A 24,373-nucleotide genomic window follows, 5' to 3' on the forward strand; every position below is an offset into this window, starting at 1 on the left:
CAGAAAAACAGCCCCAAAGCATGATGTTTCCACCCCCATGTTTCACAGTAGGTATGGTGTTCTTTGGATGCAACTCAGCATTCTTTCTCCTCCAAACACGTCTAGTTGAGTTTTTACCAAAAAGTTCTATTTTGGTTTCATCTGACCATATGACATTCTCCCAGTCCTCTTCTGGATCATCTAAATGCTCTCTAGCAAACTTCAGACGGGCCTGGACATGTACTGGCTTAAGCAGGGGGACACGTCTGGCACTGCAGGATTTGAGTCCCTGGCGGCGTAGTGTGTTACTGATGGTAGCCTTTGTTACTTTGGTCCCAGCTCTCTGCAGGTCATTGACTAGGTCCCCCCGTGTGGTTCTGGGATTTTTGCTCACCGTTCTTGTGATCATTTTGACCCCACGGGGTGAGATCTTGCGTGGAGCCCCAGATCGAGGGAGATTATCAGTGGTCTTGTATGTCTTCCATTTTCTAATAATTGCTCCCACAGTTTATTTCTTCACACCAAGCTGCTTACCTATTGCAGATTCAGTCTTCCCAGCCTGGTGCAGGTCTACAATTTTGTTTCTGGTGTCCTTTGACAGCTCTTTGGTCTTGGCCATAGTGGAGTTTGGAGTGTGACTGTTTGAAGTTGTGGACAGGTGTCTTTTATACTGATAACGAGTTCAAACAAGTGCCATTAATACAGTTAACGAGTGGAGGACAGAGGAGGCTCTTAAAGAAGAAGTTACAGGTCTGTGAGAGCCAGACATCTTGTTTGTGTGTAGGTGACCAAATACTTATTTTACCAAGGAATTTACCAATTAATTCATTAAAAATCCTACAATGTGATTTCCTGGATTCTTTCCCCCCATTCTGTCTCTCATAGTTGAAGTGTACCTAGGATGAACATTACAGGCCTCTCATCTTTTTAAGTGGGAGAACTTGCACAATTGGTGGCTGACTAAATACTTTTTTGGCTCCAAACACTAAACAGATCATTGTAGCATTACCCATAATCCCCTCTGTTTCAGCCCTGTTTCAAAAGTGCTGATTCTCTGTCTGTTACTTTAGATGAAAATAAGAAGCCCCTCCCCACGCCCCTCTGAGAGATATTTGGTTCAAAAGAACACAATAGGCGCGTTCACACCGCAGTACTTTTTCCACTTTAGTTCCAATATAGTTCCGAAATGTCGCGTTCACACCAGGTTCACACCCAAAAAAATCCAGAACTGCTTGATGGGAAACGACTCACTGGTATCTCGAGCTGAGCGCTCATTGGTGGGTTTTACCTGGTGATGAAACTCTCCAATTGGCTCGGCAAAAGTTTGTTGTTGTTTTGTGTCAGTTTTACGTCGCCACTTCCATTCACATTTTTCATCATTGTTCCACAATGTTTATCATCTAGAAATTAATATCCATATATTTTATGCTATACTGCTTACCGTTTTCATACTTTATATATCCTAGCATATTCATATACACTGTTCATACTGCTCACAGGCTGCTGTGTATATCTAGTGTATTCATATTCTAGTGTTTGTTCATCATTCAATTCATTCTATATTTTATTCTGTAGATTGTGTACATTACTTTTCACTTTACTGCTTTTTGCACCTTGTTAGAAGCTAAACTGCATTTTGTTGTCTCAGTACCTGTAATATGTGCAATAACAATAAAGTTGAATCTAATCTTGAGCAGGAACAAATGTATTTACTTAGTACATATCTGACATTAATGATTAAACACATTTGTGCATTCTTTATAAATGCCAACCGAGTCAAGCCGACTCCGGAGGTGGCGGTATGCATGTCAAGCCCTTGGGTATATTTGCAGTTTTCCCCGCTTGAAAGGGATGGTACAGTCCATAGGAGGTTTTCACTGGGTTCTACTCATACAATGACCACAACTTTGTTTCTTTTGAGTTTTTCTTTACTTTGGTATTTGTTGTTGCAGTACAGCTTATGTTGTAAGTTGTAAGGTAAAAAACCTTAAATGAAAAATAAAAAAGAATTACTGTAAATACAATACACATCAAATAATAAATGGAAAAATACATGCTTTACATATACTTTTTAACACTTGTGAATATTGTTCTTACTTTCTTAATGTATTTTTATAAATTATGTTTTAAACAGTTTTTAACTTATGCAGTCTCATTAAAAATGCAAATATAATAGACTGAATTCTTAGCAGCACGCAAACCGTTTTTACCAATCTACATCTCTGAATAAACAAACCACTAGTTTTTAAATCAACACTCATGTTGCTTTAGCTTGAGGACATCAAACAAACAAATGACACTGAACTAGAACGCACGTTCTAACGTGCGCCACGAACAACAAGTTGTATGATTCTTAACTAAACACACAGTTCGTCTCTCACCGGCCGCTTCTCCAGCTTTTTATGGCTGCACCAGTGCTGCTTCTTCGACGTTTATTCTGCTGGTTCGTTGCTGCTGCTGCTGGACGCACGCTCTTTAGTTTGTCCCTTTCCAGCTTGGATTACTGCCCTTCTTTCAGGTGCGGTGCTTTTAAAGGTGCAGCGAAGCTGATTAGCAATTAGGGAATGATTTCAGACAGCTGCCACTCTGTCAATCAGCCCGACTTTTTAACCCCTTGATCTCCTGTGAGGATTTTTCAAGTTGACTTCACACCTCCCACTCTACTTTCCAGTGGAGACACCTGGGAGGTCGCATGTTACAAAGGTAAACTTGGGTCAGACGCTTTGTTCTGCTCTTCAGCGGGAAGCAAGACGACCAGTCGCCTGACGTCTCTGTGAAGAACTGTCGCTGGGATCTCCTCTTTGAGCTTTGTCGATCTTTGGTGATTTGCTTTTGCTGTGGTAGGCCTTGTGACAGGAACAGGGTAGCTTGGGAATGTTCTGACGTTGACATCCCTCACAATTCCTTTGCTGTCCGAGTTGACACTGACCACTCTTGCAATCCTGAACTGACCCCTCAGGGCGTTTTGGTCTGCAATCCAGACGATGTCTCTGACTGCGACATTTCTCTTGGCTGTATGCCACTTGTTCCTTACAAATAGATTAGGGCCAGCGAGTTGAATCCAGTGCCTCCAGAACTTGTTCATTTGCTCTTGCATTTCTTTAAGCCTTTTGTAGGGATAGTCACTGAAGTCCAATGTTCTGACATCTCCACTCTGCAATGCTCGTGTTTGCTGTGTTCTGGCGTCAATTGGTCTTTCATTCGTAAGATTGGCTGCCATGTAGAGAGTTGTTTGGAATTCACTCCAACTTAGCCCCAACTCTCCTCCCAGACTCTGCAGTGCTCTCTTGATGATTCGCACAGCAGCTTCTGCAGCACCGTTCCGGTGTGGAGAATCGGCAGGATGAATTTTCCATGTCCATTCTGTGCCATTCTTGGCAGCTCTCTCTTCTAGTGTAGCTTTGTCAAGATTGGCAAGGAATATGTACTGTTCTTCTAGGACTGGCTTAGCCCCTACGAAGTTAGTACCTGGATCTGACCAGATCTTCTTTGGATGACCTCGTAGTGCTGTGAACCTCTGGTAGGCGAACAGGAAACTTTCAGTGGATTGAGAGTTCACCAGCTCTGTGTGAATAGCTCTGGAAGCCATGCAACAAAACACAACTCCCCAAACCTTCAGTGACACTCTTTTCTTGACATCATCCTTGACTTGGTACGGTCCGAAGGTCTACTGTTGTGTATTCAAAGGGGGCAGCTGGTTCTGTCCTCTCTGGAGGTAGATCACCCATTATTTGCTGGCATCTTTTTGCTTTAGTTTTTCTGCAGAGCATGCAGTTTTTGACCACTTTCTGAGCAATCCTCCGACCCTTCACGACCCATGCTCTTCTCCTCATCTTGAGCAAGGTTCCGGCCACTCCATCGTGGTTCTCCTCATGGGCTTCTCGTGCTAACAGCGTTGATACCCAGGCTTCATATGACAAGATGGGGACAGCAACTTTATCTTCATTGAAGATCTGCACGCGACCCCCACAGACCAACAAGCCAGTCTCTTGGTCTCTGTACACCACTAGCCTGTCTGTGGTTGTACTTGGGAAGGATGCACCTTGCTGTGCCGCAAGAAAGATGTCTCTTAGGGCATCTTCTCTCTCTTTCACTGAGATGACTTGCGAATACGACACCGCCTCCCACTTTGGACTGTTTGCAGTTTGCTGTTTCCCTCTAATGAACTTCTTCGCTGCTCTCCAAATCCAAGCAACTGTCTTGACGAGTTGACTTAGGTTGCTGAACCGCTCGACATTCACAAGGTTTAGGACAGCTGATCCTGCTGGTGGCCTTTTTGGGTGTGTTTGGGTTTGTTGCTGATCTAGCTTTAGCTCTGATGGGTTTTGTGTGTTGGCATCATTTGGATCTGATGGCACTTGTGCCTTTGCCTTGGCTCTGGTTAGTGCTGCAACAAACGTTTTCTTTTGCAATCTGTTGACACTGTCTCTGGCAGCTGTCACCAAATCTTTGGCAGATTTCATTGGCCAGTCATCCACTGGAAACTTCAAGAACGTTGGTTCGTTCTGCCATTCTGAACTTTCACCCAGGTCTTGAGGACTGGCCCCTCTGGTTATGATGTCAGCAATATTAAGAGGACCAGGAACCCACCACCAATCTTGGATCGCTGTTGTGTTCTGGATCTCGCCGATTCTGTTTGCGAAGAAGGTCTGATAACCATAGCTCTCTCTCTGGATTGCACCGAGGACTGTTTGGCTATCAATCACATGGAACCACTTTCCAACCTGGAACTTGCTGTGCTGCTCGAAGTATGTTTTGAGACGTGAGGCAAACACTGCTCCGCATATCTCTGCCTTAACAGCATCACCTTTGTGGTCTAAAGGAGTTAGTTTCGCCTTGGACTCCACCAGAGTGAGAACTGGGCCTTGGTCGGTGTTCCACCGGAGGTACATCACAGCACCGTAAGCATGCTCGCTTCCATCTGAGAATGTTATTGCCCAAGGTTTTCCAATGAAGCTTGGAGGCGTTATGGCCCTGGTGAATGTAACCTGCCTGAGTTGCACATACTCTTCGAAGAGTCGGATTGCATCTTCTCTGAGGCTGTCTGACAATGCTGTATCCCAGGTGTCTTTGGCAGGGCAGTTGTCGCTTTTTGCCTCCTGGAATGCTCTCCGCACAAGGATGGCACCCTTCTGCTTGGCAGGAGTTACCAGACCAACTGGATCATACAACCCTGAGACTTGACTCAGGAGGTTCCTTCTTGTCAAAGGGTTTTGGGTCTGTGCTCTTACTTGGTCTAGTAGAAGGTCTTGGCCAAGTCGCATCTTCTTCTTTCTCTTTGAGAAGTTAATGGATGCCATTACATGGATCTTGTCTTCTTCCACAAGGTAGCCTAGACCAAGCGCTCTGTTATCTTCATCCCTCATTTGATTCGGGAGGACCATGTCATTAACTTTGGTCTTCATTGGTTTGTTGTTGTTCCCCTTCCTCCCACTTTGACCTGAGAAGACCCAAGGCTTCAACAGGAAACCTCCAGCTTTCAGGATTTGCTCCACATTTTCTGTGATGGTTTTCAGCTTCTCGAAGTCGTTGTGAGACGTGAGGATGTCGTCAACATAGCTATCATTTTGTAGTACCCCTCGCTCCTCTTCAAGGTGGGCGAAAGGAGGTAGGTTGGCTGTTTCTCGCATTGCGAGCTGTGCGATGCATCCTGCAGGCTTGTCACCAATATTGACTCTGGTGATTGCGTACTCCTCCAACTCTTTGTCCTCAGAATCCCGCCAGAGGAACCTGTGGAGGTGCATCTCTCTATCTTCCAACCATACAGAATTGTACATTTTCCTGATGTCCCCTAAGGCAGCGTTGGTTCCCCCTCTGAACCTCAGGAGGACAGCACGTATCTGGTTAAGGACGTCTGGCCCTTTCATCAGCAAGTCGTTCATGCTGGTGCCTCTGAACTTTTGACTGCTGTTCCAGACAAGTCTTACTGGGGTTGTTGTAGAGTGTGGGTTTGGTGCAATAAGGTGACTCACGAACCATACTGGTCCTTTCCAGGTCATGATCTGCTCTTTAGTCAACTTGATTGCAGCTCCTCTGTCGATCATGTCATGCACTTGAGCTTTGTAGGCAGACTTCCACTCTGGTGCCTTGGCTAGCTGCTTCTCTGTTCTTAGGAATGTTGCTTCAACTGCACCTCTGTTGTTCGGAAGTGAGGCCGGATCCTCTAGCCAGGGATACTTTGCATGCCAATGTGGTTCTCTGCTGTGATGGTCGCTCATGACATAGGTGAGTCCATCCTTTACCACCTCAAGCTCCCTTTCCTCTGCAAGGGTCATTTCTTTACCACCGGGCTGGCAGTTTCCGCACCGGCAGCCTCCACATCTGGGCTTGCATGCTGCGCCAATGCTGTCCCATTGCCACCATTTCAGGAAACTCTCTTTGCTGGTCGAAACAGTTGATCCCTCTTTGTTTGAGGGGTTTTGTTCTGGAATGGGGTTAGTGAGCTCTTCATATTTCACAGCTGCTGCTCTCATTGATCTCGCAAAGTGCGTCTTTGACATGTGGGCTGACACTTCAACCTCCTCAAACAGTCTGGGGTGGGTTCCTCCAACTGTTTTCCCGAGTGGTCCGTCCCACAGTACGAGGTCTCCCACGACTCTGATCCTCTGAGGAGCTAACTGGCCTTCTCTGTGGCTAATGAGAAGCTCGACTTCTTTGGGCCTCACAAGCTCATCAAGAGGTACGTCTAGGAAAAATGGCTGCAGTTGCTGAGGTGTCACACTTTTGTGGACGTCTGCAATGTTGTCAAGCCCATAGCAAACCAATTGATGCGCTCTCAGTGTGCCCTTGGGGGTGGATACACGGATTTTGAGAAGATAGCGCTTTGTCTTTACTTGAATCTTCATTCCGCCAACTCCATGTACAACGAGCATGATATCTTCACTCTTGAGATCCAGGCGGCTCGCCGCTCTGTGAGTGATGTAATTTGTGTCAGATGCTAAGTCGATGAGTGTTCCAACTTTCTGTCCGGCGTTAGCTGTGACGACGAGTAGCATCATGATCACTGGAAGCTCTTGCATTCCACTCTTTTCAATTAGACTTTGTTGGTCATTTGAGGTTTTGAAGACTCTGGAGGCAACATTTGAGAAAACCTCCCTACACTCCTTTGCTAGGTCTGGTGGGAGATTTTTGATGAAATCTTCTTGACTTTGTAGACTTGGTTCTGGCACTTTTTTGCTCAATTCTGGTGTCTTTCCAACTCTGCTTACTTGGTTTACTTGGCTCCTCATCTCGTAGCTGCTCGAGCTCCTCATAGATAGTCTCTTGCTGCTTGAGAAACTCCAAGAGATAATCAAACCTTTTATCTGGCCTCACACCATTTTTTGGATCGGCTACATATACAAGCCACTCTTTTTTGAGGGACTCAGGGAGTTTACTCTATCGATTTTGTTACGAGAGGATTCTTTATGGCGCCTGTGTCTCCGAGGTCACTCAGGTCCCAGAGTGCCTTCTCCACAGCTTGAATCAACTCGACAACTTTCCTTGGTTGGCTACTTCTGACAGATGGCATCTTCTGAAGGTCTTCCACTATTTCAATGGCAATAGCCGTTCGATTGCCATAGCGGTTCTCCAAGACACGGAGAATGTCATCTGCGGTGTTATAAGTAGTGAGGTGAAAGTCTTTCTTGATCCTGTCATCGAGACTGTCTAGCAACTGTATCTTTTTCACTTCTCTGGAGCCTGTTGGTTCTCCCTGTTTTTGGAGCGACTCCCAGTCTCTTCTCCACCTGTGAAAATCACGCTTGTAGCCAGAGAATCTGGGGAGAGCTGTGGGTTTTAGCCTAATGCTTGTGGTAAAGATGGGATGACTGGCAGTACTTGTTGATCCTGACCTTGTGTCTTCCGCCCACATAAAATCAATTTCAAGGACCGCCTACTTCCATCTACATAACATTGCAAAAATCAGGCATATCTTGCCCCAAACGATGCAGAGAAACTAGTCCATGCATTTGTTACTTCTAGGCTGGATTATTGTAACTCTTTATTATCAGGGAGTACTAAGAAGTCAATCAAGTCGCTTCAGCTGATTCAAAATGCTGCGGCTCGTGTACTAACCAGAGTTAGGAAAAGGGACCACATTACTCCTGTTCTGGCTGCCTTACACTGGCTCCCTATAGAACACAGGATAGAATTTAAAATTCTTCTTCTCGCCTACAAAGCCCTTAATGGGCAGGCGCCATCTTACCTTAAAGAACTCATTATACCCTACTGTCCTACTAGGGCATTGCGTTCCAAGAATGCAGGGTTGTTGGTTGTTCCTAGAATCTTTAAAAGTACAATGGGAGCCAGAGCCTTTTCTTATCAAGCTCCACATTTGTGGAATCAGCTTCCAGTTTGTGTTCGGGCGGCAGACACCCTATCCGTTTTTAAGAGTGCGCTTAAGACCTTCCTTTTTGATAAAGCTTATAGTTAGGGCTGATTAGATTCAGCTCCTAGTTTTGCTGATATAGGCTTAGTTTGTCGGGGGACATCTTACTTCTTCCTTCTCTCTGTCTATACCCGTGTACACTCATGTTCCGATTAACCCAGCTTCCCCAAATGTCTTTCTTTTTGGTGTCTATATACGCTGGGATCCGGAGTCATGGATGATCCTGCGGTCCTGTGTCCTGGATCGCGAGCGCTGGATCTTGAGTCGTGGCTGTGGTCCTGGATCATAGGTCCTGGATGGATATCCTCGTGGATTCATCTTCCTATTATACACACATGCATTTCCAAACATTTGGACTACCTATGTTGCAAATGTATTATCTTTTCAATTTACACACGGCATCTATTGCACGTCTGTCCGTCCTGGGAGAGGGATCCCTCCTCTGTTGCTCTCCCTGAGGTTTCTCCCATTTTTCCCTTTAAACTGAGTTTTCTTTGGAAGTTTTTCCTTGTACGATGTGAGGGTCTAAGGACAGAGGGTGTCGTATTGTCATACTGATATTCTGTACACACTGTGAAGACCACTGAGACAAATGTAACATTTGTGATATTGGGCTATATAAATAAACATTGATTGATTGATTGATCCTGTCGTCTCGCCATGATGAACTCAGCCTTTCTGGAAACCAGACTGGTTGCTTCCCGTTCGATGTCTCTCAACCGATTGCGGAACTCCTTCTGGTTTTCCACTGGAACCCACTGCTGCCACTTGCAATGAGCTTCCTTCGCGGTCCCCACCAGTGACTTCAGATGGCTGAGCATGAATTCGTAGGCCTCATGGTTGCCATCAGGACGTACTCGAGCGACACGCTCACACTCAGCTTCTGCTAGTTCTACAGCTGTGCACAGTTCATCTCCAAACTTTTGCCAAAGCATGTCTCTAAGTAGCTCTCCAACCTCCTTCAGCTTCAAGTCACATTCATTTGTGGTCCTTGCTATGTCGGCTTCTTGCTGTTCGGTTAGTTCGACTGACTCCTCCTCTTTCAGCTCTGCCTCCTTTACTGCAATGACCTCTGCCATGACTTCGTCATTGGTTTCCATGACTTTGTCGGCTCCCATGGAGAGTTTATTGAAGCTATATTGGAGCTGGTCTTCTGACATGCCGTCGTGAGTTCTGATGATACTGTTAGCTAGTCGTGTGAAGGATCGTTTTGCTGCAGTCCGCTCATTTTTGAGCTGCTCAACTGTTTTCCTGACTGTTTGACCAGCCATGTTGGATTTGGGTCCACTGACTGTTTGCAGGGTGGTATTTTATCTTCTTCCAGGTCACTGTTTCAGCTTACAGCCCAGGTTTTTTACTGTCAAGCCCTTGGGTATATTTGCAGTTTTCCCCGCTTGAAAGGGATGGTACAGTCCATAGGAGGTTTTCACTGGGTTCTACTCATACAATGACCACAACTTTGTTTCTTTTGAGTTTTTCTTTACTTTGGTATTTGTTGTTGCAGTACAGCTTATGTTGTAAGTTGTAAGTTGTAAGTTGTAAGATGTAAGATGTAAGGTAAAAAACCTTAAATGAAAAATAAAAAAGAATTACTGTAAATACAATACACATCAAATAATAAATGGAAAAATACATGCTTTACATATACTTTTTAACACTTGTGAATATTGTTCTTACTTTCTTAATGTATTTTTATAAATTATGTTTTAAACAGTTTTTAACTTATGCAGTCTCATTAAAAATGCAAATATAATAGACTGAATTCTTAGCAGCATGCAAACCGTTTTTACCAATCTACATCTCTGAATAAACAAACCACTAGTTTTTAAATCAACACTCATGTTGCTTTAGCTTGAGGACATCAAACAAACAAATGACACTGAACTAGAACGCACGTTCTAACGTGCGCCACGAACAACAAGTTGTATGATTCTTAACTAAACACACAGTTCGTCTCTCACCGGCCGCTTCTCCAGCTTTTTATGGCTGCACCAGTGCTGCTTCTTCGACGTTTATTCTGCTGGTTCGTTGCTGCTGCTGCTGCTGGACGCACGCTCTTTAGTTTGTCCCTTTCCAGCTTGGATTACTGCCCTTCTTTCAGGTGCGGTGCTTTTAAAGGTGCAGCGAAGCTGATTAGCAATTAGGGAATGATTTCAGACAGCTGCCACTCTGTCAATCAGCCCGACTTTTTAACCCCTTGATCTCCTGTGAGGATTTTTCAAGTTGACTTCACAATGCACCTTAACCTGTTAAACCCAGAGCCTGTTTTTCAGATTTCAGGCTCGAAAATGACATTCCCAGAACAAATGACCATATCTTCCCTTCTAAAAGGGTTAAATTAATAATCTTTTTTCTCAAAGTAATGATAAACCTGTGAGTTGGATGTAGAAAAGTCAGAATAAATATAGATGGTTTTTATTTTAAAGAAAATTCAGATTGAACATAGTAAAAAACTGTCAATTGTGTCCGTCCAAAAGATATTTTGTACTTATAGTGAAAACTAACCTTGGATGATGGGTTAGTAGACTAAAAGCTTTAGGAATCCAAAGTACAACATATAATAAGTACCCTGTATCAAGATTGATGCAAATCAAAAATGCCATATCTCTGGCCCCCCTTGCTGGATTTGGACATGTGACATCTCTTTCTAACCGTCAGAGCCAATGGAATCGAGGGGAACTCTCACATAGTCCTTATTTGGTAATGTGTGTGTGTTAGACACATAGCCAAGACCGGAAGCAGCAGCCACTCTGGTGGCTACCATTAGCAGCTAACTTTTGCTCTGCGATTTTTACATAAAAATGGAATTATGGATTATAAATGAAATAATTAGTTTATACAGAGATGTTAAAAACCCATGGATTAACCGATTCAGCCGCGTTTTTTCTCGTTTTAATGCCATTGAACACGTCTTTTGATCAGCTACGGTGAGATGATCTCCCTAGAAGCTCCGTAAAGGTACGTGTTGTGATGTCTGTGTTTGCTTCCCCTGTTGCGAGTCCGGATCACTCAGTGATGATACTATATACCTAAATAATCTGTGGAACCTCAGCTTTAATCTGATATCTTGTATGTGCAGCTACGATAAGTAATAAGGGTACTTTTATCTTGAGTTCTGTGTCAATGTCCGTTAGCATTTTTCGCTAAGGGGTCATTTCGATGCTTCTTATGAGACTTGTGTTTTGTTTTGGTAAAAATGGTTTGTATCGTCAGTTAGCTGAGATTATTCCTGTTAATCTAGTATAACACATTAATAGGTTCTTAAATATTAAGATCCCCTGAGACACAGTGTCGTGAAAAAAAAAAACAGGGTTTAACAGGTTTTAAAGTTGTTTGCAATCCGCCAAACATCCGAGAGAAGAAGAAGAAGAAGAAGAAGAAGAAGAAGAAGAAGAAGAAGAAGAAGAAGAAGAAGAAGAAGAAGAAGAAGAAGAAGAAGAAGAAGAAGAAGAAGAAGAAGGTAAATGAACTGTCCGACTTCAGACGAGCTTTTTAAGACCTCCCCTGGCTGCGATCGGCTATTCTCGTCTACTTTCGAGGCGAGCCGCAGCTCGTCTCAAACAAGCCTACTATGGAGTCAGATTTGGGTCAATATTCTAGCGCGCAAAACAAGCTACTCACGAGGGGGGGTTTAATCTGCGCGCGAGGGTCATTTTATGCGCGTGTAAAAGCACATTTTCCGCTCATGAGTAGCTTGTTTTGCGCGCTAGAATATTGACCCAAATCTGACTCCATACCTACTAACTTATGGTAACACAAAAGAAAACATGGGAGCGGTGGAGATGAGGAGGTGTCGGCGTTCTGGCGATTTACTCGGAAGGCTACCCCAGCAGCTTCAACTGAAGCCAGTCCCCAACTCCGGGGACTTCCGGCCGGGAACTTCGGGTGGCAGTATACGCCGTGAAGTTGTTTGCGGCCTGCCAGTAAACCCAAAGCAGAAGAAGAAGTGACGTCAGCGGCTTCATTTGCCTAATCCACCCCAAGGGACTTTTTCCGGTGTGAATGCGATCTGTACTCTCATGAACCTTTGTGGGAAAAGCACTGCGGCGTGAAAGCGCCTAATGGTGCTTTAGGAGGAGATTCAGGTGATAAGGTGGGGGAGGGGGGGTTACCTTGGTTGTTGATTGGCTAATGGTTACACAAGCCGAAAAATCGTTATGACATCATAAAGTGGCCAGAATCTGATCAGCTCATTTTCAGACAGGTTTTTATATAAATGGATCAGGACAAAAAGTGAGTGAATCTTTTTTCCTGAAACTTTCAGAATCTCTTTACACAGAGGGGACACATGTTTATAAAAGACATGAAAAAGTGGATTTTGCATAATAGGTGACCTTTAAATTGTGAAGTAGGAGTTGATGTCATATCTCAACCATTTATTAAAGTTTGCTTCTCCAACATTGTCGTCTGTTACTGCCACAAAAAAACCGCTCTGCTGTACAGATGCAGAATATATTATTATTAACAATCATATGAAGGCACACATGTATTATTTTGTTGCAGCTCACATGTTTATTTATTATTACAATAAGCAATATTTTATTCCACAGTACAGCATTTTACATTCTGTGTTTAGCTTATCTTGTTGTATCTGCGTTCAAAAGGGTCAAACCCTTTAAAAACGAGCACATCATTTTTTTTTTAATGTTTTTCTTAAAGTTTATTTATGAACTTTAAACGAGTCGAAACTTTATGAAAAAATTATCTGAATTTTGTTGATTTTATTGCAATTTTATTATATTTGGTATATTTTTCTATCACTTGTACATTGCCTATTTTAAACAGTATAGTTAACTTTTTGTAAGCATTAGCATTCAGCTAACCAGACTAGATTTCTCTCTAGATCAGCTAATAATACCTAAAACTATAAGCCAATAACATCCAATGTACCATTATGTTTTCATCATTCTTTATTGAACATCAAAAAAGTATCAAAATATTTTCAAAAGCTTTTTAAAGCACAATTCAGTGTGTGTAGACACCCGTTCATTTGTCGCTCAATTCACATTATTTGAATTTATACAGCCAAATATTAAACAATCATAAACTCAACACACAAACACACACATTTGAAAAATATATATATATACCAAAAATGACAAAGAGAAAAAAGAACTTCATATCCCCAACATCTCTGCATCTGTATATCAATGAAAGGCAATAAGAAGGATACAATCTATACAGTATTTGGATGAATAACAGCTTCTTGCCTATAGGTGGCGGAACAGAGATTAAACTGCATTGTGAACTTGGCCTATAAAGTCTGAGAAAAGCTGGAAAGATATGAATATAAACAGAGATATAAAAATGGTCTTTACACTCGAGAAAAATATGACAATTTAACATATAATGTGGCTTTGAAGGAGCTGAGATAAAGACACTAACTTTCCTGTGTGTTTATGAAGAAGTACACACTTTATATTCAGGATGGTTTGAAGTCAAAGTGTTCCGCTCTTAGATCATGAAGGAGTGAGCTTGTTTGTAGTGCTTGATCTGTAAAAGAGCAGAGAGACATGAAATGAATCATTTCCTTTAGTTAGCCGAGACCAGTGTTATCAGCAACTTATCAACAGAATTTAAATGGCAACCGTGAGCCAAACAAGCCCTGGCAGGACAACAATCCCTCTGATCACTCACGTTTCGGATGGGAGGCGGAGGAGGAGGGTTGTAGGATTTGTTGCTGAAAGACAAAGGGTGGCAGTGTGAGTTCATTATCAACTAATACACACACGGTTACAGGCAAAAAGAGTCAGATGAAACAAGTGAAACCCTCACCTTTTCATTTTCTTCTCCTCTGTTCAAAGAAACGACAAAGAAGAAACGTTAACAATTGTCATGGTGTGGAGTCTATTTGTATATAACATTACAAGATTCTTATTATTACATTATTTGCTTATTGTGCTCATTTTATGTTGCTGTGACTTAGGAATACATGGACCCAATCACCCCCCCAAGTGATGATGGGGAGGATAGGAACGAAGGGAAAAGTCACATGCGAAAGTGTTTAGCTTGCAATATTGAAAGTAGCAAGGTCAGGTGCAGAGACTGAGAGAATACAAAGAGGTAGTCAGAACAGCACATCGCACCGGCCTTATACCGCGCTCCCACGCAAAGCTAGGAAGCAACATTATGGTTTCCCGCTATATCTGAAGAAACGTTAGCGAAAACAAATGATGTGTGTTAGAGACAGAGTAGGGAGGGATTTCGCCAGCCGGCCGAATGATGATTGGAGGATCGTGTTGCCAAGAGACTCTTGTCTGAGTCTGCGCACCAACCAAACAGAACCAAGTCTAAACCGCGGTATCTCTTCATCTAGTCTTGACCAATCATAAATGTACGGGCAACGCCCTGTGTAATAAAATGTATTGTCGCGCGAGGTTCGAGGCTCTTTACGGATATGGCAGGGTTTCCCACACATAGACTTTACTTGGGCGGGCCGCCCAGGTATATTAACGGCCGCCCAAGTATATTTCATGACCAATTTAGGTTTTTTTCCCTTTTTTTTTTGTCCGCGACCACGACGCCATCTGCGATCGATTCACTTGTGGACAATGACCCCTCGCTCTACGCCTCCTGTACCCAGTCCCAGACTGGCCATCGGGAGGACCGGGGGGTTTCCCGATGGCCAGGCCTGTTAAGTGGCCTGCCTCACACAGGGTGACTGGCTGTCTACATGATGTGGCCTGCCGACATGGCCACTGTCATACAGATCATAAATCAAAGCCCTTGATTGGTCTCTGTGCGTCATTCAAGCTTGGGATAAGCTCAGCTCAGGTGAGGTAAAGGACTCTGAGTGTTTAGATAGTTAACTTAGTCTAAGTTCTCAGTGGGTCTCAAACGGTGTGGTCACCATTTATGTAAACACATATTTCCATTTGAGGGTGTCAGTGTTTTTTCATATTGGAAATGGTATGTTATTGGTTATGGCCATGATTTTATGATTATTGAAATGTATAGAGCTCTGTTTCATATAGGTGTTTCCATAGCTCTAGTCTCTTTATTTTCCCCTCAAAGTGCACCAGATTGATGCATTTAACTCCAAAATAAATAAAAAATATTACCCGCGGAGCATGCCCGGGACCCCCCTAGAGGATTTGAGGTCCACCCCCACTTAAAATCACATGGACAGGTTCCTAAATACATTTACAATTTTTTTTAAATAGTAACCCATGTCCATGTGTTTATTTGTGGGTAGTAGATGTAAACTATAGGGCTATCACTATGGCCTGTGTACGGTGGTTACAGATTACAGCTTTGCTGCCTGTGATTCCCAAAGACGTGAAGAGTCCTTGGTCAAGTAATATATATATATTTTTGCTCTCTTTACAATAAATAGTTAAACTTAGAAGTTGTCTGTCTTTTCTGGAATTCTGAACCCAACAATGGTCACTGACTAAGCTGCACATTTGTCTATTAATCAGTTGGTAATGGTGGATAGTGATTAGTACATTTACTCAAGTATGCATTTAGACTCCTGTTTCTGTCCAACCTGACGAATGTAAATCCAATATTCACTCCGTTTCAGCTCTACTGAGGCACATGCCAGGCTCTTTAAAGTTAGTCAATTAATCGGTATGTCTGCTTTTTGCGGCTGAGCAGGTGTACAGTGGCTTTTTAGAGTAATTTCCCTGATAACAAAAAGGCTGATAGGAGCAGTATAAAACAAAAACAATACGCTTAAAAACACTATAATAATATTCCCTAAACCACAGAAACTGCACTGAGTTTTCCATTTAAAATGATAAAGGAATGCATTTAATCCTGTCACATTTACACATTTTGAATGCACTTTTTAAACATTTCTATCGAGCAAATTCATAATTCACACACATCACACGACCACTCACTCTTGCAGCAGCCTCGGCGCCTGCAGACACACACACAGATGCAGCAGAAGAGGACGAGCGCCAGGAAAGCGGCAGCACCTGCTATCAAAACAGTCGTATTCAAAGGATCTGGGAGGGGGGGGAAAGAGAGGAATTACTCGGTGTTTGGTGAGTGAAGCGAGACATGTACATTTTAAATAGGAGTTTTACTAAAACCTCTTACAATCAATGACTTTGAGTTGTTGGGCCACGCAGCTCTTGGGCGCTCCCACGCTGTTGGAGGACTCACAGCGGTACATCCCCGCGTCTATTTTGGTCACACTCCTAAACTCCTGCTCCAGAAAAACACAAAGTGAGGAGATTAATGTGTTTCTTTACAGATGTGAACAGTCTTTATACTCCTGGGTGCATTCAGGTGTTTGTATATTAGATTCAGGTTTCAAGGCTTTTATTGTCATGTGTACAGTGTAGATATATCAATGAAAATCTCAGGTCACAGGCTCGTCCAACAATGTAACACAATAAAACAGATAACATAGTACAAGTAAATACAAATACAAAAGAATAATTGCAAGGAGAGTCTATATACAAGTAATTGGAATATGATATATTAGATTAATCATTATAGTGTGTACTCACGAGTGTGCCCTTGCTGGTGTCGGCGCTGTACTGCATCTCTGCTGAGGGGGTCAGGGCCTTGTTGTCTTTGTACCAGCGGTAAGTGGCCGGGGGAACGCTGAGTTTGTCTTTACACTGAAGCTCCAGCCCGGAGCCCACGAACACCGAGCTGGGCACCTCGCAGGACGGGACGTGAGGAGGCACTGAGGAAGAAGAGGGGGGTTTTGATTAAAGGTCACCGATTATACTGTTTTTCATCAATATAGTACAGGTTTCAGATATATACAAAACATGTCTCTGAAGTGTTCCAAACACCAAGCAGCATCCCATAATCCAAATCCTGCCCACATTCATTCAAAAATACATCACATTACAGACACTAAAGATGCTCTAATATATAAGCATATTTTCATATTCACGACAACAGAGGCAGGTGTCCCTTTCATACCGAGCACATTGAGCGTCACAGTAGCTTCTCCCAGGCTCACGTGGTCCTCGCTGGCCGTCACCTCGCAGCGATACTCCCCCGAGTCTTTCTGAGAGACTGAGTGAAACGTCAGCGTCGCCCCCTCCATCTTCGCCCTGCTGGCATACTGGCCTATGGTGGGAGGGGACAGAGGTACAGCTTAACAACATGAATAAATCAAAGGGTGATTATGAAAGGACGATGGGAAGAAAGGCAACTCAATATCAGGCACTTCTGTTGAGAGATGTAAAGGAATCCCTTAGGTCTGCCACTCACCAGTGAATTTGTGATTAAAATACACAAACGTCACCCCCATTCCCTTTTTCTTCCACTCGATTCTGGGGTTCTGATCTTTCTCCGTCCTGAACTCACAGGCCAGCACAGCATCTGGTAGGACAAGGGGAAAAAATGTGAATACAGTACATATTCTTTTCTTTGAAGTAACTGTTCAGGTTAATTGTTGCTAAATATGTTGATTTCTGTCACAACTGTGTTAAAGTTCTATTGTCAAAGTTTCATATTAGGCCACATTTTTTAATGTTTAATGTGTAAAATGTGATGGCAAGTTAGGGTGAAATCCATACAGCATTAGGAACAAGTTTAAAAAGAACATAATGTATGATTTTAAGGATAAGTCAAATAAGCTGAGTCTGACCTGTGTGTTCGTGGACCTCCACTTTGGGTTTGCTGCTGCTGACCGTCACTGACAGAAAGAGAGGACCTGCAGGAGAGAGGGTCAGCTGTGGTCAATCTTCAAGACAGTAAACAATCAGGTTGAGGCTACTTTTTTGTAGGTCAAATTGTTTTCCAGAAAAGTGACATGATATCCATCGTAACACACGACAACACAGACAAACATCATGGATTCACACACCATATAGAAAAAAGTGAACTTCCCAAGACAGAATATGTGCATATCTGCTTTCTTTCCCCCACACCAGCCTGGTGGTGCCAGGAGCGGTGGTGTGTAGGAATGCAGGTGATGGATGACAAGCTGCCCAATCCCGACCCGATAACCTCCTCTAATGAAGTGTCCCTTCAGAACACACTGCATTCCTCCACACAATGTACGAGTCTAACCCTAAAAATATGCCGTAGATGCCCCAAAGCTGTAATGGTAGCCGGCTTAGATCAATGCGTTTTTGATAAACTTCAATGGCAACAAGTTTTCACTGCAGGAAAACCCAAAGTCAAAGTTTTATCTAAGTAAAAATTGATAAATAATGTTTAAAAATTAATATAATCCCATTGATAATGTGCAGTTTCTTTTACTATAAATCCATGGTAACAATTTGTTATTGCAAACGTTCCCAGCTGCTGTTCCCGGTGAAGGACTTAACTAATTGAACAAGACAATAAGGAGAAAACCACGACGGAGAATCACTTAAGGAGCTTTAATATTCGAGGTAATAATGCATACACCTTGTTTGGCATTATGCAGAGACCACATGGGATCAATGTGTGTGTGTGTGTGTGTGTGTGTGTGTGTGTGTGTGTGTGTGTGTGTGTGTGTGTGTGTGTGTGTGTGTGTGTGTGTGTGTGTGTGTGTGTGTGTGTGTGTGTGTGTGTGTGTGTGTGTGTGTGTGTGTGTGTGTGTGTGTGTGTGTGTGTGTGTGTGTGTGTGTGTGTGTGTGTGTGTGTGTGTGTGTGTGTGTGTGTGTGTGCGTGTGTGCGTGTGTGGCGCACACATGCGTGGAGAGCATGCTTGTTGAGACAAAGCAGCTCTTTGAGAAAGTAACCTTACCCTCCTCAGCTGGCACAACACACACTCACACAGACAGATATCGACACACACGTGCAGTACTCCACACTGGATGAACCTTTAACCATGACCCTCAGCTTAACCTAAACCTCTCTGCCATGAACCCGATTTAACCTACAGTAAAAACAGAAATTACATGCATTGTATTCTACTTTTTGTCTGATTATTTTACTCATAGAAAAAATGCATTTTTAGGATTCTCATACAGTAGAAAGTGCTTTAAAAAGGTTTTACACTTTGCAAATAATGCCAGCACCATGCACTGGATCCTTTATTTTTGATCAGCCTTGCCCTGACTGAGGATAAGGATGTATATGTTAATCTCTGTGAGGAAGTTTGTTCCCTGATCATAAGGAAATACAAGGAAGATCAAAACAAACATCAAAACTGCAATTATCAACATGAAGCATGTTGTTTGGAAAGCAGCTTCGGCCCCTGAGAGATCCCACAAACACTCCAAATGCATTTTTCCAGGTAGCAAGTGGTCGTATTTCATCTCAATCAACAGCAGGGTCAGACGGGGCCATCTTCAAACTGAAGCGTTGGGATCTCAGACTCCTCCACGAGATTTGTTTCATCAGCCGAAGATCTCGGGTTCAAACGGCATCAGAGTGGGTTTCATGTAAACACGCAGCCCAAACAGAACCACTCCCTGCACAATCTCAGCCTCTGATGCAGTCCCTGAACGCATCACATCTCTCCTCCTGACGCGCACTAACACGCCTGATCAATAAATCATGAACCAAAATCATTTCAGTCTGCTTCATGCTGAGATCATAAGCATTGATCACAGTTTTTCACAACTTCTCTGTTGCAAAGACCAAACATGCATCGCCTAAGAAAACCTCTTCATTCATTCATGTGTTCTGCTGCTGCATTTATGAGGGACTGTACAACAAGTAGAGGGAGAAGGAGTCAGAAATAGAGGAGGGTTAAGTCTTTTTTTCACTTTAACATTTTCCTTTGCAGCAACAAAAACTGTTAGTCAAAATATATTATCATATATTTCTAAAGAGATATTGGGGTGAAGATATGAGAGCAGGATCCAAATAAATTGTTTATTTTCCAAAAATGAGGTTGGACCCCCCTACCAACACCTATCATTTTGGTACATTCTCTAACTTTTCCCTTTAATATAGGATTTATATGTAATGCTGCGTCTTCTATGCAGGCCTTCAGAGAAGATGTTGATATTATGGACCCAGATTTCAAATGAAATACAAGTCTGAAACAACAGAATACCTGGTATCAATACTCAATACCATCAGTAGACATGTTTAAAGCTCTAACATGCACGTCTTTCTCTGAAAACTTCTTGCAATAGATCTATTGCAGCCTCTTTTCTGAGTGTTGGTAAAGTGCTTAATAAAGTTCCTAAAAGCAGAACAATACTCACTGTGCATCAAAGTGATGAGGAGGGTCAGAGCCAACGCCTTCATGGTGTTCATGTTTAGTCCCGGTGAGTTCAGATCCGTCTGCTGAGCCTCGATGAAAACAGTTTTACTCCAAAGTCTTTGCAGCTTCTTCAAGTTTCATCTGCAGCACGTGCACACTTTCTGGAGCAGCCTGGACAACTGAGGGCAGCGTGCACGCACAGGGCGGAGGAGCTGCTGCTGTCCTGACGTCCAGGGAGACGCCCGCCCACAGCAGGGGAAACATGAGCTCTGAGACGGGTCGTTCTTTGATCTTAGTTTCTCATACAGTACAATTAGCGCAAGGTTTAGTGTCCATATTTCCTAGTTAACAGCAGGAGTATGTACGCCTACAAGTGACAACATGTCCAACGCTGGTTTGGGTTCTTAGGAACGGAGCAAACATAGGGAAGTAAACACACTTCATTTAACTAAGTTTTTATCAAAAGCGACTGAAAATAAAAGCCCTTAACCATGAGGGTGCAAATTCAGAACAGTAAGAATCCAGGAGGTATATTATCCTCAAATAAGTCAAACTATTGTAAGTGCAACATACAGAAGTGTTAGTCAGCGACGGATGACGTGCAGGGGTTGAAAGAAACAAGGTTGATTTACTTGGTGAGTGTAAATAATCAATTTGTACATTGTATGAAATGAAAATGTTCAATGTTCATTTTAAGCTTTAAAAAGGAGATCAGCTCATTGTTTGGCCGTTCAACACTGCTCTGATTTACTCGCTTTTTAAACAAAAAACCTCTGAAAACACACCATACTATTATGAAGCAGCTGAAGGGCCAGATTGTTCCCTAATCAGATGGTGGAGACCAAAAACAGAGCGAAAAGAGAATAAATAGTGGACTGACATTCACCAGTACACAACTCCAAATACAATAGTGTATAGCTTTCCAACGGTTTGATGTAAATACACAACTGTTTCATATCATCTTAAAATGTGGTGATATGTCAGTGTTGTGTGTTTAACTTATTTCTAGCGCCTCCAAGTGGCCAAAAACTCAGGTACTTGTATAAAGGGGAAAGGTAGTGGTAACTCCACTTTATACTTCTACAATTTGCTGTTAAATATATTTAATTTCTCTCGACTTATTTGACCGATATAATAGTTTGGCCTAAAAAGTATTTTGATGATTTTGCTTTTATTTAATTCCAACTTTTTCTAACATCAATCGTTATTGTTTGATATTTGCTTTCTGTGTCTAACACATTGATTAAATAAAAAAAGTGTTTACCATTATTGACTTGCTTTTATTTCAATCATATTCCTTCATCGTATCTCCTTAGGATTTTATTATTTTATTATTTTCACTCCCAGTCTCCTCCTTATCACTTCTGTTGTTGATTTCTTTCTACTGGAAGGCACTTTGAGCTGTGTTTTAGGTCATGAAAGGCAGTATATCAATACAGTTAAGAATAAGTATTATTTATTATTTTACAAAATAAACACATGATCTCATTCAGTCAGCTCTTTAGAAACAATTAAATACATATTTAGTGTAATACTAACTACCTCTTTAAAGCGTGTAACCCTCCACCTGAATGTAAAGATGTAAATCCCTCAGTGAGAGCTGTGAGTGAAATAGGAGGTGCAGAGAGGACAGCTGCTGCTGAGCTTCTGTGCCCTTGGCTATTGGGTTTCTGGGCAGCAGCAGCCACACAACAGCTCATTGTCGCTCTTTCTGGTTAATGTGCACACATGCTCACATTTGTGGCCATATGCACACTCAAAGACACACACAGGACACACACAGGACACACACAGGGGCCATCAGTGCAGACACATGTGGAAAGCATAAGAGAAATACAAAGTCTCAAAATCTCTGCTGCAGCACCTGTTCACCATCTACAGTCCCAGCTGCTGCGCTCGAGCAGGTTGTCATGTTACACCATACAGTCCGTGTGTTTCACACACACCAAGAACAACACCGCTCAACACACACTACTCACTTTACACCAACTTGTTTCACATAAACAACCTCTCTCAATCCTATATAAACCAAATATACGTGAAGAGGTGACTTTACATGCAAACTGATCTTTTACAGCCACTGTAAACAAAGTACTAAGATTTCTTACTCAAGTAAATGTATTTGTACCACGGTGCAAAACTACTTTGTTGCAAGTAAGATTCTGCATTTAACTGTGTACTCGAAAAAAAATGCACAAAAGAAGAAGCATCAAAATATTCTGAAAGTACAAAACATGTAACTTCTCATTCTTCAAAATAATCTTATTTTATTTAAAGGGGCCCTATTTTGCTTTTTTTTAGGTTCATATTTCTATTTAGTGCCACGACTGTGACTCGTCTCCATGCTTTGATGTTCTTTATTTCTCTCATACTGCCTGTGCTGCAGCACTTCTTTTCACCCTCTGTCTGAAACCAGAGCCCAGTCTGCTCTGATTGGTTAGCTAGAAACACAAGGGTGGCATTGTGATGTTACGGAAGAAACTCCCTCTTGAGGGGACTCTGGGATTTTAGCCTTTGGAGACCATTTTCATCCTCAAAAACCTATATAACACACCATTTTAAAGACAAATATGAATGCATTATTGTTGCAGTTGAAACAATAAAAGGTAAACGGCACGCTTTTTTGTTTACTATATATGCTGCCAGGTATCTTGTGACTTTCACCAAGGCATCAATGAACTTTAATGTTGACCAATAATAATACATAATACAACGAGTCAGATAAATGACGGGGGGTAAAAAGTACAATATTGTTGCCTCTGAAATGTTGTTGTGTGTGCAAGTAAAAAAGTAGCAGGAAATAGAAATACCCACATACAAATACCTTCATATCGTACTGGTATGAGGTCATTCTCTCCCTGCTGTGACATGGCCAAATGTATGCTGTAAAAAAAAAAATCCAATCAGTACTACATAAGCTTAAATACATGTATTGCATATAAATACCAAAACATTCATCAAGTACAACTACATTATTTCTTAAATGTGTTTAGGAACAGTATCATTGAATACTTCCCAGGTGTTTGTTTCGTTGGCAGAGCCTTGAACAAGTGAACTTTCGACCCTCTTAATTATGAAATGCATGCCATGAGGAAACAAAAGAGAAAAAATATGTGCTCTGGACAAGATAAGTTAACAGGAAGGCATAGTTTTATGATTTACAGACAGTAGAAATAAAAGAGGTTGGACTTATGGCGTTCATAAAGATTAGGTGTACCACTAATAACAGATAAATACAATACACTCACAACGAGAACAGCACACACACAGGATAATAACTCACTGCTACGAGGCACATTGCACAGTAAATCACAGACTACAATACTAAACAAAGATTTATTCAAACAGAAGAAGATGAAGGCGCTGGCATTGCTCGCACTGAGCCTCGCAGGTGAGAGATTTGATAATTGTTTTACTTTGTGTGTTCCAGAATATGGTTTACCTCTTATACTTTGTGTTTTACAAATATGCTCCGTTTAATTTTGCATTAAAGGGTGATTTTTCCTAATTACTTGAAGATGTAGCATCTAGTCTCAGCTTAATTGTAATCATTTATTTCCAGTAATGATGCTTCTATGACTTTCTCTATGAGCTTTGTCCCTAAAGAGAGTCTAGTTAATTATCAACGCTGTGTTTATCTCATCACATCATGTACAAATAATTCTGTTGTGTCTGTTGTGTCATTGTTTCAAATTGAAATGCTTTACAAGGCACATTAACTAGTGCACACTTGAACTGCTTGAACGCAAAATCACAACAAAGATATTTCTAAACAAAAGAGAACTATACTACAAGGAAAAACAACATGTCTGCAGATGATAAAGTGTGTGTGTTACAGTCTGAGGGGTGTGTGTGTCCAATGGCCCAATGTCGTCCAATGGTGGCATGTACATTTAATCTGCCTTTTCTCATTTGTTTCTCTTTGCAGTGGCTCTGGGAAGGCCACCATTTGATTCACG

The 24,373-nt window shown here is 42.2% G+C and overlaps 1 protein-coding gene across 1 annotated transcript; it reads right to left on the reverse strand.

Annotated features, from left to right (window-relative positions):
- Positions 1 to 13,475: 13,475 nt before the first annotated feature.
- jam2b (junctional adhesion molecule 2b) lies at positions 13,476 to 20,565 on the reverse strand. Its single transcript, XM_034110684.2, has 10 exons — positions 20,416 to 20,565; positions 17,913 to 17,978; positions 17,534 to 17,644; positions 17,240 to 17,389; positions 16,813 to 16,994; positions 16,397 to 16,505; positions 16,195 to 16,302; positions 14,123 to 14,141; positions 13,985 to 14,027; positions 13,476 to 13,840 (listed from the first exon to the last, which is right to left on the reverse strand). Exons 1-10 carry the CDS (start codon positions 20,465 to 20,467, stop codon positions 13,802 to 13,804), a joined length of 879 nt encoding a protein of 292 aa, XP_033966575.1. The 5' UTR covers positions 20,468 to 20,565; the 3' UTR covers positions 13,476 to 13,801.
- Between the last annotated feature and the right edge of the window lie 3,808 nt (positions 20,566 to 24,373).

This window comes from Pseudochaenichthys georgianus, chromosome 21 (genome assembly GCF_902827115.2).
Source record: "Pseudochaenichthys georgianus chromosome 21, fPseGeo1.2, whole genome shotgun sequence".
Classification (NCBI taxonomy): Eukaryota; Metazoa; Chordata; class Actinopteri; order Perciformes; family Channichthyidae; genus Pseudochaenichthys; species Pseudochaenichthys georgianus.

Coding starts and splice junctions, on each gene's coding strand:
- jam2b (XM_034110684.2), bottom strand. CDS start 20,467: ATGAACACCATGAAGGCGTTGGCTCTGACCCTCCTCATCACTTTGATG. Junction 17,390..17,533: donor TTTTAATCACAAATTCACTG/GTGAGTGGCAGA, acceptor CTCCCACCATAG/GCCAGTATGCCAGCAGGGCG. Junction 16,303..16,396: donor ACAACTCAAAGTCATTGATT/GTAAGAGGTTTT, acceptor CCCCCCTCCCAG/ATCCTTTGAATACGACTGTT.